Here is a 16,529-nt window from a genome sequence, read left to right as displayed (position 1 = left end):
CGGCGCACCGCACCTCGTCCGGGGCGTGCCCGTCCTGGCAGAACACAAGCCGCATCCTCCTTTAGGAAACACAATTAAGCCCTGTCATAATTAATCACAAACACAACTACTCACAGCACAATTAATCACACACGCAATTAATCACACGCGTATTGCGGGAACTGCCCAGAAAACAGAAGAAATCATCTGGGCAATTAAGCCATTAGAAATGTGTGCGTATTGTTCAAATAATATTGGTTGCCATCCAGAGAACACAAAATGTTTTCACAATTGTCAATGTTATACCATGTTATAACAATGTTATACCATTTCTACATACATTGTATAATGTTTTGTTAGCTGGAATCCACGTATCAAAGCAATAAAACATTGCATGAATCCATAACCCTGTTGCTGACATACTGTGAAGGTATGTCAGGACCAACATCATGTCCAGTTAACAAATGAGAAGTTGAAGAGCTCTGATGAAGTCTACGTGAGTCTAGCTGTGCTTGGATCTGTGATCTCTAGTTGGTTGTAAGACTGTTAAATATGCAAGCTCATGATCTGTCATTTTGACTCATGGTAAAGCGAGCTCTGTTGAAAACATGAGCCGTGATTGGCCTCGCTTGGCACGATGTTGCAGAGCTATGTTGTGATTGAAGTGATTGTTGGCATGGATGCTAAACGCTTTGAAAGATGCAAATTATCATTTTTCAGAACAACTGTTTACATTGCACTGGAGAAAGATAATGAGCCTTAACGCTGCTGTGCACTGACTGTAGGGCTAACAGAACAATAAGGATATTTCACATATTTTCTACACGGAGGAGTGGCACATGGTCTGCTGGAGAGGGGAGGGAGGTTCCCATGATGCTTTTCCTTATAAACCAGGAAATAAATGAGCTGGCACCACTCTGCCCATGGCTTTGATGCAGGCTACACGTCCTTACACGACCAGGAGGCTCCAAAAATGTAAACACTGTGCACTTTGTGTGTCAGCAGGGACTGAAATACTACACTCTAACACAGCCCGCCCACCATTTCACCACTCACCACCAAAGCACAACGCTCTTTGCCCTCCGCCGTGTGCGTTTGAACCTCCTGAAGCACAGTAACAAGAGCTTCATTTAGAGCCAACTGCCGTCCACTGCAGGCGATGATGAGCATTTTGAAGTAGAGCCAGAATGAAAGTACAACCTTGTTCAACTTCACACACAGCAAGGCTTTTCACTCTCTGTATTCAGTCTCTCTGTCTCGTTGTCCCCTACATAGGCTTACTGCCCATGCTTCCAAGGAAAATTACACCTTGGGTTTCTTTTATATGGGAATCAACTTTTTGCTCTCTCTCTCTCTCTCTCTCTCTCTCTCTCTCTCTTTCTCTGTGGTGGTTTGGCATTGTATTGGGTTACTTTTTTGTTGTATTTGTTTTTTGGGGTTGTGGGGGGCTGAGTTGTGGGTTTGTAAATAAGGGGCTGGGTTATGTTTTAAGGTAGTTGTGGAAAATTCAGTGTTTCAATAAAGGAACATCAAAACCCACGCCCGCACACACATTTCAGATGTCAGATAAGATGAAATACTGATCCCTCTGGGTCAGTATCCCATAGACAAGGTTACAGGCTAACCCCCCCAATAATATAGCATGAAAATGAGAAAAATAATTTTATATTATAAAGAATGGGTTATCCTGATGTGATTGGGATATACTGATACTAACATCAATGACAACAGACAAACCACTCATTCCAAACAAAGTCAAATAACAGAACAGATAGTTTTTTGTATCAACAAACACAAAGACGTTCAAGAAATATAAAAACACTAGAGGACATGAAGTAGTTGTCTTATTGTTAGTATTAATGTCACAATCAGCATGCTCTTGCACAGAAAGATCAATTTAAGCGCTTTGTCTTAAAATGCGTCATATACTATATGTATATTATTCCAGGGGGCTTGCTTTTCTTCCCCCCAATATTAAAACTAAAGTTGAGCCTATGTCCATATGCCTACTAATCACATTTCCCTGACACAGAAAAAAATACACCCTGATGTGGTATTTCACTGCCTATCATAAGAAAAGAAGAAAAAAAAGAACACAGAGAAGCAGACGGGTGGATAAGACAGAGAAGCTGATATACTGTCACTCATTCCGAGCTCCTGAGTACTCTAACACAGAGAACCTGCAAGCTCTCACTCTGAGAAGGTAGCTCACTTTTAATAATAGAAACAGAAATTCTCTTACTTGTAAACTGAATTGCTTGTACTTCGATAAAACTAAATTGTATTCAATCTGAAAAGCTGAAATGTTCTCACTCAGAGAAATGTAAGTGCTCTCACTAAGAGAAGCGGAATTGTTCTCACTCAGAGAATGGTAAATTCTCGATCTTAGAGGCTGCTGAGTTAAAGCCCCTGTTAAAGCATTGTTCCAGGACGTGGAGCATATTTGGCCATAGTGTCGGACAGAGAGTTGGGTTTCATTCAGCTGAACTCGAGTGTGACTCATCGCTCACCAGCGACCCGTGAATTCAGTTCAATTAGGTGGCCGCTGTCAGCGTGCTCAAGCTGCACACAAACTGTCCTTCAAGTCTTCTCCGAGCACGCTCAGCTTTTAGACTGCAGAAAGGAGCGGCGGGGTGACATCATGCTCTTCAGAAGAGAGAGCGTGCGTGTCTGTTCCCTCCCCTGCCGATAACGCAGGTTGCGGCAGCGTGCGCATCTGTTGAGTGCGACTCGGCGCCTTCCGATTTTGGAGCCACGGCAGGAAAGTCGTCTCGAAGCCCTCGCTCTCGAGGAAGGCCGGAATGGTCTTCCTCGGAGCGGGCCCCGCGGTCAGAAAGGAGGCTCTGCGTTTTCCTGAAAGGGAGAGAGAGACGGCGGAGCACATCCGTGTCCTGGCGCGCGTCCAGCCGTTCCAGCGTCTCCAGATTGCTTCTTCGCTGGCGGGGCGGAGCAGGCACCGGTCTCTGGGAAGCTGTCAGGATGATTAGTCGGGCGCTCGCTCATGTGTTCCCGCTGTACCTCCCTGTGGCAGAACGCAGGCACTGCACACGGCAGTAGAGGAAGCCTAATTAAGCACATGCCGTTTATTGGTGCTTTCGCAAATGGGGGATGGGAACCCGTTGGCCATTGCAGGGTATTGCGTTGACACGCATTCCCTAATGAAATGTGACAAGAGCCATGTTGACATGCTGTGCACAAGCTCCGGTCGCACGCAAGGGCCCCGTCATGCACGACGTAACATTTTAAATATGCTCCAAATCTCCCTTCGCATTTTGTGCTTGGAAATGGCTTTACATATTATATCAAGAGGCATTTAAGTAAATGAAACACAGACCTGAAAATACGTTCATACATACATGCATGCATGCATGCATACATACATGCATACATTCATACATACATACATACATACATGCATATGAATCAAACAGCACAACAAACAGCTCCTAAGGTTTTTAGTGTGTAGGCTAACCCGAACATAGGTGGATCAGATTAGATTTCCATGCAGTGCTATGCTGTACATATGTGGAGGACTGCATTATGCATAACACCTTTGAACCTACACTGGTGTTCCGATCACATTCCCTGCTGCTGTGCTCATAGAATATCAAGACAATAGAAGTGCATTATGGTCATTCTGTGGAACACATTGTAACATCAATCGAAACAACCTCCTCCATCAATTTATAGGAGAGCTCTGCAGAATGTGCTGACAGTCACCACTTCGGCTTGCTCAGCGGTTTCTGTAGATGCCCGGGTCAACCAGAGGAGTCGCTGTTTCGCAAGGCGGGGGCTGCCAGCACTGCGTTACCTTCCTCATGCATTCTGCCCCCTTCCATTTGCTAAGGATTCAGTTCCATATCCTCTCTCGTTTGAAGCAGGCCCCTCATTATTTTTTACTATCTGATTTATTGCTCGTATTTACTGTAGTGCACGGCATCCTGGTTCCCATTCTGCATTTGCGACAAATTTGGGGTTTGCTTGCCTAAGTGTTTCCTGTACTTTGGCCTGCACACCTACAAAGCAGATAGATAGCTCAATAGCCACGTTGGATTGCAACCTGACTGATTTGCTGCTGTAGGTGCTGTGTTACGCTTGCTTTTGATTAGATTTTCTCTAACATCGTATGTTAGAAAAAACCTTAAAAGTACCACAGGGAATACTCCTATATCCCGAAAGAAATGAAATATATTACAGTTTATCATAGATATGTGGCCATTTGTTTAAATGTAATGATAAATATATTTTACACCAGCGAAATGTATGACTATATCTGAAAGTGGCAATATTTGCACATGTATTTTGTGTTGCTGTTACCTTGACAGTGCACTTTATTCTTTTTCTGTTGGGGTATACAGTGAGTTTTTAATAATCTCAGAGAATGTGATAAGATAAATATTGTTCAGCTTGTGAGCCCCGGGGGGATCAGGTAATTTCCCTCCTCTCTTGCTTCCATTGTTGTTCACCCTCGTCTCTCTTTTTTCATCAGTTCACCATCAGCTGACTCTTAAACGGTCACTTAATTACCTGTTAGTTCTCAGGTCCCTGGTCAAGCGCTCATTAGTACAGCCCACCAGGTTGCTATATGTAATATGTACCTGTCTGAGCCTACAGGGCGGAGCATTGCAGAGCCGGCTGCTGGCATAAAGGCTCTATGTGGTCCTTTAGGGCCACAACCATCTGTGGCCACGCACTTCTGGATTTAAGTGATCTTTATTTTTTAGCAAGACATTTTAGATGTGCAGTGTTCATAAGGTTTGCGATAGCTGAAGAGCATGTTTTTGAGAAAATTAGTTATATGTTACAAGCATATGAAGATGGACTGCATTGTCATATGAAGACATCCTTAAAAGCTTGTTGCCAAATTCAGTGCATTTAACTTGCAATGCCTAAATTGTGGCACGAGCAACTATTATTGAGTCAACTACGTTCCGTAAAACTGATTTTGTCGAAAAACTTCTTGACAGTGACCAAGTCTTTAAACATTATTCAAGCTGGAAAATGCCTTATATGGAGCATATTAGAAGTTCGATTACAGAGCAAGGCTCTTCTCGGTCAATAAAACTCCCCCTGAACCACAAAAAAAAACCAGACAGATGGGGAAGTTGCTATTATGCTGCTGAGTACCATTCAAAGTACATCCATTTTTATCCCAGATTTGTGGAAACGGAGATCAATATGACTCCAGACACCACTGTGCTGACAGAGCTCGAGGCATTATTGAGGGATAAGGGTTTGGAGGCGCTGCTCTTGTTAATCGTTGAAAATTGCAAGAGTCTCTTTGACATGATCCGGTTGTCCTGACATCAGAATCCGCGAAACCTATGATAAAATTGAACAGCTTATAGATGAATATTGTGCCCCTGCTCAGCAGGCACACAGCACAGACAATGAACCACCAATGTGTCAAAACTTTTAATGAAATTGCAGAGGAACTCACAACGTATTGCAACCTTGATCAACTCAAAAGTAAACCACTTTTATATCAATTTATTTAGGCTGTCACGATTTTTGCGAGTGTGCAGACTCAACCTGTCTACCCTCTACCCATTAAACTCGATTCTAAGCTTTGACAAAGCCTCTTGACCTGAGCTGGGCAATTAAAAATGATTTGCGCAAGAAAAATTCACTGCAATGCTACTGGGTGAATTTTGGGATACAGCTGAAGAAATATTTCCAAACCTAACTCAAAATACAAAACAAGATTTTGCTGTGGAAACAAACTTAGTCGAGGCAGAAATATGTGTGTCTTCCTATGGAAACATTTTCAACAAGCATCGTGAATCAATGACAGAAGAGACTGTTAAACAACTGCCCATCATAAAATACAATCACAGTTTTCATTTGAACTCTGTCAGCTACGTGATGTTCACCACTTTTATTTAATTTATCATTTTACCTCAACTGCAAACTATTTTCTTATTACCAATTTGATTTATTTTTAATATAACTTTTTTGTGCAAGTTGATATAACTGTAATATAAATCATTTTTAATGTGAGCATTTTCTACTGCTTCTACCAAGCATTTTCTTTTGCTAACAACACTTAAAAATACTGCAGCAGGCCCATGGTATAAGGCCAAAGTAATCAGAGTCAATTTAACATGTGTGTATTTCTTGTAAACATCACCATTAATCATTGTCTGTGCTTAACTAGTGCCAATTACTTTATCAACTTAATGATTGAGGTGGTGCAAATGGGATAATTGTTTGAGAAGTGGCTTGACAAAGAGGCTATTGTGCCCCCAGCTGGTGGACGACTGAATTACTATGTGAGAAAACAAACTGGTGGCTCTAGGTATGGGGAATTGATATTGGATTTTGGGTGAGAGTCTTGCTGTAGGGGTTTTGTTGGGGTTGAGATACTGTGTATCTTGTTCCCCAATGCTCATGTCTGCCGCATTCTGTCACACCCTCTCCCCATGGGTCATGTGACTTACAGAGCCTACAGGACTGTCGTCGTCTGTCCGCAGTATCACGTTACATTACATCTGACCTCTCGCTTTAAACGGTTAGCACGTGACATTTTGTGCTCTGCCAACATAATATTGAGATGGGAAGAATTTGAAACTCTTAATCACGTCTATTATTTTTTCCCCTTTGTCGTCAGATCTCTAAGACCATACGACGATTTTGCGATAGTCACGAGATGTTTTGGCTACATCGGTGGGGTACTGCATTTGATCAGGGTTTCCGAGGCATTGTGCGAAGCGCCTGCACTGCGAGTTAAACTGTAATCACAGCCGAGCTAATGATCGCAGGGCTGGGTTTGACTTGGTGGCTCAGTGGGCGCGCAGTTCTGTACACAGCTGCACGCCTGTCCCCCGGCATCAAAGCCCCGCCAAGCACCATCAAAGGGAGCCAGGGTCCGTCTGGCAGACGCGTCTCCGACCTCTCTCTCCCGCCAATTAACGGGCACAGGTGTGAGAAAAGATCTGATGAGCTCTTTAAAATGGATCTCGCATACTGCGGATCATAAGCTCTTACGCTCTGCAGGAGAGAGCTGTCAAATGTGGGTACAGGAAGTACAGCTTTTCTTATTTATCTTGTAAATTGCATTGCTGCTTGAGACTTCCAGACTGTTCTATCCTCATCTCTCTCTCTCTCTCTCACACACACTCTCTTTCTCTCTCTCTTTCTGTATATATATACTCTATATATACTATATTGTGCATTGCACCTTGAGCCAACTCATGCTTTTGAATCACACTGCACTGTACTTCACATTCTCTGATATCCAACCCCTCCCCCATTCCAAATATTTCTCTCTAAGCTGCTCTGTCTTCTCAAAGATGCCTCTGTTGTGCAAGTTTGTTTTTAAATCCTCTTACTTGGTCTCTAATTTTTGTTGATGGTCGGAGGTTGGCGACTGGGACACAAAGCTTTTCACAAGGCGGTTGCAGGTTTGAATCCTGAACGCAGTATTGCCGTTCAGACCTTGAGTGGTGGCGGGGTGGGGTAATGTGCCTTAGTTACGTTCAGCTCTGCAAATGGGCAGCATGTGGAGTGCAAGCTGTGCTACGCACCCGGATAAGATGGAGGAACAGGCTGCTACCTGTGATTCAAGTGTCTGCGCCTCAACACTCGCCAAGATATGTCACTCTTGCGACTGTTTGGCACCTAGACTTGCGTGGTACAGGCTCTGCGTGAGATCTGCAGAGAAGGTTCTCGACTCCTCGGCAAAGCAGGAAAATGCCTCTGTCCCTCACATCAGCACATTCACAGCAGAACTCTCTCTCTCTCTCTCTGTCCATCTCTCTCACCCCTTCTCTCTCACTCACTGTCAAATTCTATTTCAAATTTAAATCTGCTTTATTTGCATGACAGAAGATAGCAGATAACATTGTCTGCACCCCAACCCCCCAAACACGAACACACTGACCCCATCTTGAAAAATGGTGTTTTTAATTAAGAAAATATAACACCCCTGTTTTAAAATTAATGAGAAGGACAAAATATATAAATGGAAATACACACTCAAATCATTGTTTAGCCCATATCCAAAGTATAGGGTCGCCACCTCTATTTCTACAGCCTGTTCACCCAGAAGCATTTTTATTGTATCTGGTTTGTGTAGATTTTGAAATGAGAGAATTTTGGTGAAAATTAGCCTTTGATGAAGAGGTACTTTGGGTCAGTAATGAAAAAGTGAGTTTCTGTCTCCCCCTCGGCTAGCTTGCAGTGTCCACAGAGCCTGCTTTGTATAGCTAGTCAGGTCATTAACAATAATTACTGAATTCTTAAAGTATTATGCTTGGTGTTGAAATTTTAAAAAATTGTATTAATTAATTTTTTGCATCTATAGTGGTGATCATCTGATTTTATTGTATGCACTATGCTGTGTATGGGATGAATATCACCAAAAGAAATCTAGATTACCAACATGAAAATGCATACATAATTAACTTTAACTGTGGCTGGAACACATAACACCGCTGAGTGCCCAGTAATTGCAGTTTTTCATTGTCTGCTTATTATTATTATGTTACTTTTTAATAGTTTATCAATGATATAGTGTTATATATATATATATATATATATATATATATATATATATATCAATTTATATTGAATTAAAAAAATCAATAATAGGCTTAGATTAATTACTACTATTGTCACAGTTTGTTACAATGAACAGTGAAAAAGTCAAAGTCAGTCTTTTACTTTAATAGTTTCCTTTGAGAACACGATGCAATGTATGTATGCCAATGAACATGCGCGTGTGAATCTTAAACTTAAACTCTTATCCCGCCCCCGTCTCTCTCTCCTCATACAGATGCCACCATCCTGAGCTTTGACGGCAGCAAGTTCATGAAGATCCAGTTGCCGGTGGCGATGCACACGGAGGCCGAGGACGTGTCCCTCAGGTTCCGCTCCCAGCGGGCGTACGGGGTCCTGATGGCCACCACGTCCCGGGACTCGGCCGACACCCTGCGGCTGGAGCTGGACGCCGGGCGCGTCCGGCTCACTGTCAATCTAGGTAACCCCCGCCTGGACACGCCCACCAGCTGCAGCCACACCCACTCCTGCAGCACGTCCGAATTATTCACCGTACACAACATGTCCGGTTATGCACAACGGACCATATTATATACAAAAGCCTAATTACACACAACAGGCTACAGTTACAACTACAGAGAAGGTGATTGTCTACATAAAATACTGTTTTCTAATATCATAGACAACCTAGGTAGTCCCTATCCAGACCTGCCACACTCCACAGTACACCTAATACACAACATGCCAAATTATACATTACAGGACTAATTAAATGATACAGGTCTAATTAATTATTCACAAAACTATATGTGATGCTGTGCTTGTAGTGCTGTGGCTACAGCCACATCCACACCCTAGTCATACACTGCAACCCAAAGTATGCAAAACATCAGAAGTTGCATTCCTCATAAACACTGGTTCTCACCCAATTAATAAACATCGGTAATACATTTCTTTAATCATACATTTCTGCACAGTCACACATGATGACACCCGTGTACACAGTAAAATGCCCTGTGCCCAGTGTCTAGTGTTCCCCCCCACAGGGACCATATGCACTCTGTAAGACTTGATTAAACACTGGTTGAACACCGAACATTTTACTGTGTATTTAGTGCAATATGGGCATATATTTTTACATACCTGAATATTCATAGTATAAAAGCATATATACCCTTTTAGGATTGCTGTCTCACACACACAAAACACACACACGCACACACATGTGTAATATCTCTATATGTCGACCTTCAATGGCCAGAGCCTGCTGCCCAGCGCTCACTGCCAATAGAGCACGCTGCCGCCCTTATGAACCAAGGGAATGCTTTCTACGTCCTTTCCTGATCCTACACATACACAAACACACTACCCCCAGACGTACACAAACACACTACCCCCAAACACACACACACACTACCCCCAAACACACACACACGCACGCACACACACACATACACAAACACACTACCCCCAAACACACACACACACACACACACACACACACCCTACACCCAAACACACGCACACACACACACATACACAAACACACTACCCCCAGAAGTACACAAACACACTACCCCCAAATACACACACACACGCATGCACGCACACGTGCACGCACACACACACACACACACACGCATGCACACATACACATGCACACGCGCACACACACACACATTCACGCAAGCACACACACACACACACACAGATGCACACATGCATGCAAGCACACGCACACACGCACACACACACTCATGCACGCATACATGCTTGCAAGCACACATACACACACACGCATGCACACACACACCCACACGACGCCTACAAACACACGTACCCCGGCCGTCAAATGCACATACATACTCATACATACGCAAAATGCATCTTTCTCTCACCCACAGTCCCTGCATTTCCCAGTTTTCCCTGGTCTAATCAGCCCCTGCTGTCTGAGGCAGTGTGGCACGCTGATTATCCTGTCCTGCTACCAGCCAGGATACACAGCCTGCGGGATGGGCTTAATAAACTCCACAGCCAGATGTAATTATACACTGAGCTTTACCCTTCTGCCCACATAACGGAGCGCTGCTTACACCTCTGTTCTGCTCTGTGCATATCTCTTCCACGAGACTTTACTGTATACTGGCGCAAAGACCAATATAAAGGTCAGTTTGAGATGCATTCAATACCACGGTGACAGCCTGTCATCTTCACAAAGGTCTTGTAGAGGATATTAATGGAGAGAATGCAGTTAAGGGATGTTAAGATTTAGATATCAAAATACATCAGTCAAGCCTAACGAGTGAAGAGACGTGTAATCCAACATGTAAACAGACCAGACCTAGACCTGCACACACAGGATTTGATTACATGTAAAGGCATTTAATCTGGCACAGAATTAGTTGTCAGAGGCCACTACCCAGTAGAGGCCTGGAGACCAGAGGAACACTATATAAGTGTTAGAAAACTGCCAACTGTCTCTTATTATTAATGTGGCTAACCCCCCCCCCCCCCCAAGATGCTCCTTCGACAGTGTTCATGTTACCTCAAGTAGTGCAGAGCCAGTGGTACCATGGCAACTGCATCCATGACAACCAAGCTGCATCAACAAACTCAGTCACCACAAATAATTGGTCAAAATTGAGCACACACTTTTGTTTATTTATTTTGGTATTTGAAAGCTAGTAGGCCAAGTCCCACTAAACCACCCAACCACCCACACTCCTCCCTCTCCCTCCTCCCTCCTTCCTAAAGAGAACAGCATTCCCTGTAAGGGCGAGTCTGCGATGGTCTTTGGCTGTTTGCGACCACTTTTCTGCTGCGGTTGACGGCACGAGACCGGCTGCGGTCGCACGGGAAGGAGAGCTGGACATGCGTGGTTACTAGGTTCCTCACAGTTGTCTTTCTGCGGTCCTGCCTAAATCCCATTGGCCTGCTTTGTCATAGTGGCCCCGCCTACTGCTGGCTGAGTCAATCTCACAAAAATCTAATCACCTTTTTAAGAATATCCTTTCATATAATTCCATGTAGCAATAAGGTAAAGCATGGCATAATTGGAATACATTAATTGTGACTGAATTGAATTAGTAGCTTGCTGCCAGCTGGAGAATTATTTGAGTGTTTCTATTAGTGTTGACCAGTGGGCCCTTGGAGGATTACTGTGAGAGACCAAGACCGCCCTGTGACCGAAGGTGTCCTGGGCCAGTCTGGCCCTGTTCCATACTCCACTGTGAAGGAGAGCCTCCCTAAATCTGTCTCTATATAAACCTACAGAATGACATTGAATTTTTTGGAGCTCTCTTACCTGTGTGTAGGAGGAGGCAGGCCAGTCGGGGACCATGCGCCTTTGAGGGCTCTTCTTATTTAGCCAGACTAATGGGCGGGAACAGAAAACCCCCAGCTGGCTTCCCGTGCGGCCGGGCTTGGCTGTGGCTTTTGTCTGGCGCTCTGGCCCGGCACACACCTGATCCAGACTCCTCCCAGCCCCTCCCTTTATATGGTGGGGTGGGGTCTGCAGATGAGGTCCACCTACTGTGTGTATGGACCAGAGCGTGAGAGTGAGCCATAGCAAAGATGCTCAGATCATCGGCGAGATGGTCATCGTCCGCTCCTGGCTGGGAGGACAGAGTTTCCTCCCCTTGCTGGAGAGTTCCTGTTCAAGGCAGATTCCCTGAATATTCATGAGCAGTAAGGCAGCTTTTTTTATTATTGGAGGCCTCAGTCTGCGCACAGTGTTAATCTGTGTAATGGTCACTTATTCAGTTGAAAGCATACACCCCATTGAAAGCCATACTGCTAATGAATGTTTCATGAGGAAGGAGATTGGTTTAGGATGTCTCTCTTTCCTGGAACTCTTCAGTGGAGACAGGAAGTGCTGCAGGGCATGCCATCTTGCGGGATGGACGAAGCGTCTTTAGCCAGAGTGTCTGTGTGTCTGTCCCCAGAGTAGTGGATTCTGTATTTTGATGGTTGTATGCAGCTGTTACCTTGAAGGATGAATTTACATGTCATCTATTCTTCCCCATCTAGACTGTATCAGGATTAACTGTACATCCAGTAAGTGAACGTTCGCATTCCTTCTCTTTTGCTCTGATTTCTGTCTCTCAACTGCTCTGTGTGTGCGTGAATGGTGCACTGTGTCTCGTTTAGGGCTTATCCATTATAATGGTCAACTCTGTGCCAGAGCACATGGGTTTGTACATATTAACAGGGTAATTTACACAACAGATGTCAGATCCATTAACCTTCAGTATAAAGTGTCCTGGTTGGGTGAAAGATGGACTGCCTCCAAACCAGGGCATCTGTCCTGGAGAGATAGTGTGAGACATGACTGAGAGAGTGCTGGTGGTAGTGGTGGTGGGGGAGGAGGGAATGATGGGAGGGGAAAAGAGAAGAAGTGAAGAGGTGTTAATGATGGGCAAAAATATCTTGTTCACAGATTATTCTTTACACCCTGTCATTTCTTATAATCAAACACAATCCTCAGCCTTCAACTCAAAGAACCTGAAACACACAATTGTTATTATTAAACCTCAGTCTCCAACTTGGACAGCCTGAAACGCGCATTTCTTCTTATTTTACCTCAGAATTCAACTCAGAGAGCCTGAAACAGATACTTCTGGGGGTACTATTTTTTTGGTTTCATCAGAGCCTACAGTCACCATTCCTCACTGTTGCTGAGGTGCCATGGATTCACAAAATGAGGGCCTGTAGTCAGTGATGTGGTTTCTACATCTTGCTGGACAGAAAAGGCAGCTGGAGAAAGATAGATGATCAAATGCAAAGATGGAGGACAGTGCATGAACTAATGAGGCAGCAACACACAGCTGGCCAAGAAACAGCCGAGTGGCCAGTTGTCCAATTACTTTTGGTCCCCCGTGACTGTGTATAAAAAGGACTGCACCGTATACATCACAAACTATGTTTTAAGTGAAGTGTTTGCATTTGCCAAAAGCATCAAAAGGCAGAAAATTAAATTGATCAGCCCTAATGCTAGCGAAAGCCTGCCTTCCATCAAAGTGTATCAGCACAGAGCTTTGACAGCCGCTAAGGCCCTGTCTACTGCACTTCAAACAACATGCATTCACCACTGGGCAAATTTCTGAAGATTCAAACCTCCTCTCAAAGAGCCTAATTCATACTCTTAGAGTAGACGCTCTGTTCGGTGTATTGGCAATCGATTTTGCACTTTTATAAGCATGCTTTCATGTTTTGTTTTGTTTTTAAATAAAAAGACACTTTTTTAAGCATTTCCAGCATGCCCATGTGTCCTCTTTAGCACCACATATCTTATATCAGTCTTCCAGCAGAGTTTGTCCACAAACGGTGTTAGTACATAGCATACAATCTTTAAACTAGTGTGATTAATTCATATATTCTGTATTATAGTGTATGTTATAGAGTATAGCGCATATATTGCTATGATCTGTTAAGGATATGAATCTATTTTCCAGCTCATAACTCCAGATGCTCTGTGCTGATACAGCAGCAGCAGGCTGATGTTAGTGTTCAGGCTGATAAGTTTCTTTTCCTGTCTTCTGAGGTTTTTGGCACAAACATTAAACTTTTTTTGTGATTCATTTCCTTAGTTTTTATGCAGGGAGGTTTAATTAATACTTGGTATTATTATGCTTGTAAACTTCACTTAAAAAATGTAATTCAACACATTATCTTAAAACGAGTATTAGATCATACACATAGTACTGTATTAAATCCTTAATCATACTTTCTATAAGACTGGGCTTGTGACCGAAAGGTCATAGGTTCGATTCCTGGGTAGGAAACTGGCGTTGTACCCTTGAGCAAGGTACTTAACCTGAATTGCTTCAGTATATATCCAGCTGTAAAATGCTATGTAAAAGTTGTGTAAAAGTTTCTCTGGATAAGAGTGTCTGCTAAATGCCTGTAGTGTAATGTAATATAACACTGCACTACACATTGACTATATTGAGTATAGCACCATATTGTGATACATATCCCACCTACACTGTGCTTATAAGAAGGGCCACCAGTTTGTTTCCACCATGTGACCTGCAGGAATTTAAACTTATATTTTAATGGTCATTCACTACTTGAGTGTGCTTAATTAGTGGCAATTATTTTATCAACTTAGATTACTGAGGTGGTACAAATCGGATAATTGTTTTAGAAGTGGTTTGACAAAGAGGCTGTTGTGACCTCTAGCTGGGGGAGGATTGAAGTGCCATGCTTATAAGACATAAAAAAACGGCATATATGTAATATATACATTTACATCCAGCTAGCTAATAGGGATGGTGCCGAATACAAACACCATATTCGGTGACCCTCTGAATGTTTTTTCCTCTCGAATTTGGCCACTATTATGGCCAAATATTATCTGATTTGGATCTTTTCTTCCCATTCGCTCAGGAGTCAGAACCACGTTTCTCAATTGGACATACACACACACCAGCAGAGAGACAGCAAGTGAGAGTTTCTCTTAGCACTAGATAGGCCAGAGTGACACCATCAGGCTTTGGAGTCAGTTTCTTCACAAACCCCCCCTGCCAGACAATAGACAACAACAGGTGCTTTTATCCAAGTGCGAACGTGTCGCTGTCTACTCCGGAACGCTATTCAGTACTTGAATGAACGTTGCTTTGATACAAATTCCCCAATAAAGCGGTATCAAAACCTAGTTTGCTCATATAATAACAGGAAATTCATTAACAGCAATTGTGATGAAGTTGATAAAAGCCTTTAGGGCGGGGATGAATAATTGTGGATGCTGTGGTTATAGAAATGATAGGCATAGAACTGTGCTAAGAAAACACCACCAATATATTTTCAGGTTTTCACTGAAACTGAGACTTTGAACAAATTAAATAGAATAGCTACGCAGCAACTGTGTGAAATATAACGCATTTTTGCGCATCTGTCCCAGCAAACCACCAAAGCTGCGCATTGGCGCATAGGCTATGTAAAAGCGCACTCCAAGGAGAAGGAAGGAAGAGATGTGCTGAACGGCCGATGGAATTACTTTTTAAAAATATTGCACTGTTTGTATTTCTTTAACTACTTTTCCATTTTATGTTTTCTCATGCACATTTTAGCGCTTTTTTCAGTGTTACCGTAATATGCCTCAATACAGTTTCCCTTAGTCTAGATAACAAAATCGCTATAATATAGAAATACAAACATTGAAATTGATTCAGCTGTGTCCTTTATTTCAAGGAAATAGTTTTGAAAAATAAGGTTTCTTAATCTTGATTAAAATGAGGTCATTGCTGGTTCAGAAATCGATGCTGTAATGTTGGATACGTCTGACACAGCCAACCATCAGCGTAGTGGTAGTATGTAATAAAGTTAAACTAGAGTTAAACATTACAGATATAGGTTGTTGGCTAATGACACACCCAGCACTGGCTCATGTGGCTGTAAAATATCTGATCTGCCCTCCAAACTATTTTTCGGTATAACAAGGGATGTAGTGTCTCCTCATCGCGCTGGACTGCTCCCAGCTCATGTGCAGGAGCTTGTTTTTACAAAATATAAATTGGGGAACTTTGAATAAAAACATAATAGCTGAATATGTATTACACCCAAGGAAGCTTTTACATTTTTTCCATTAATTTACCCAAGCTTATGCAAATCAAACATACAGGTAAAGTGGGGCTTGAATAAAGAGGGAAGAAAAGTATTAATAAACAAAATCAACAAAACATTTAGCCTTATATTCTGTAGTTTTTTTATTTATTATTATTGCATACAGTAGTTCATAATGTAGACAAGGAACTATTTTATTAATTTAAAAGCATTATTTCAGTTTATAATTGACTTCAGTGCCCCTCAGGTAGCGGTGGTGGGGTTAATGCAGTTTGTACATAGCACTTTGATTTCTAAAAATGTTTTGCCTATGTTTAAAACTTGATTTAACTTGTTTGTTTACCCCAGTCTTATAAAAGCCTGTTATGGCTATATAACATAAATGTAATTGTTTGTTAAATACAGTTTTAAAAATCTAATTACCTGTTGTTAAGTTGGATTATTATTGATATTATTGTAAAACCATGACTTTAATGCTTTAATAT

The 16,529-nt window shown here is 42.6% G+C and overlaps 1 protein-coding gene across 16 annotated transcripts in view; it reads left to right on the top strand.

The window, feature by feature from the left end:
• nrxn1a (neurexin 1a) overlaps positions 1 to 16,529 on the top strand; it is a 252,478-nt gene that overhangs the window by 120,062 nt on the left and 115,887 nt on the right. For 9 of the 16 annotated variants that reach the window (XM_064321118.1, XM_064321114.1, XM_064321112.1 and 6 more), the window contains 2 exons: positions 8,756 to 8,959; positions 12,508 to 12,534. In XM_064321118.1, coding sequence (XP_064177188.1) covers positions 8,756 to 8,959; positions 12,508 to 12,534 — 231 coding nt within the window. The remainder of the gene's footprint in view (positions 1 to 8,755; positions 8,960 to 12,507; positions 12,535 to 16,529) is intronic. The other 7 variants (XM_064321125.1, XM_064321124.1, XM_064321134.1 and 4 more) reach the window with 1 other exon arrangement.

This window comes from Anguilla rostrata, chromosome 2, assembly GCF_018555375.3.
Source record: "Anguilla rostrata isolate EN2019 chromosome 2, ASM1855537v3, whole genome shotgun sequence".
NCBI classification, from domain to species: Eukaryota; Metazoa; Chordata; class Actinopteri; order Anguilliformes; family Anguillidae; genus Anguilla; species Anguilla rostrata.
The sequence above is the reverse complement of the archived record's forward strand: the minus strand, read 5'-3'. Positions and strand labels throughout refer to the sequence as shown.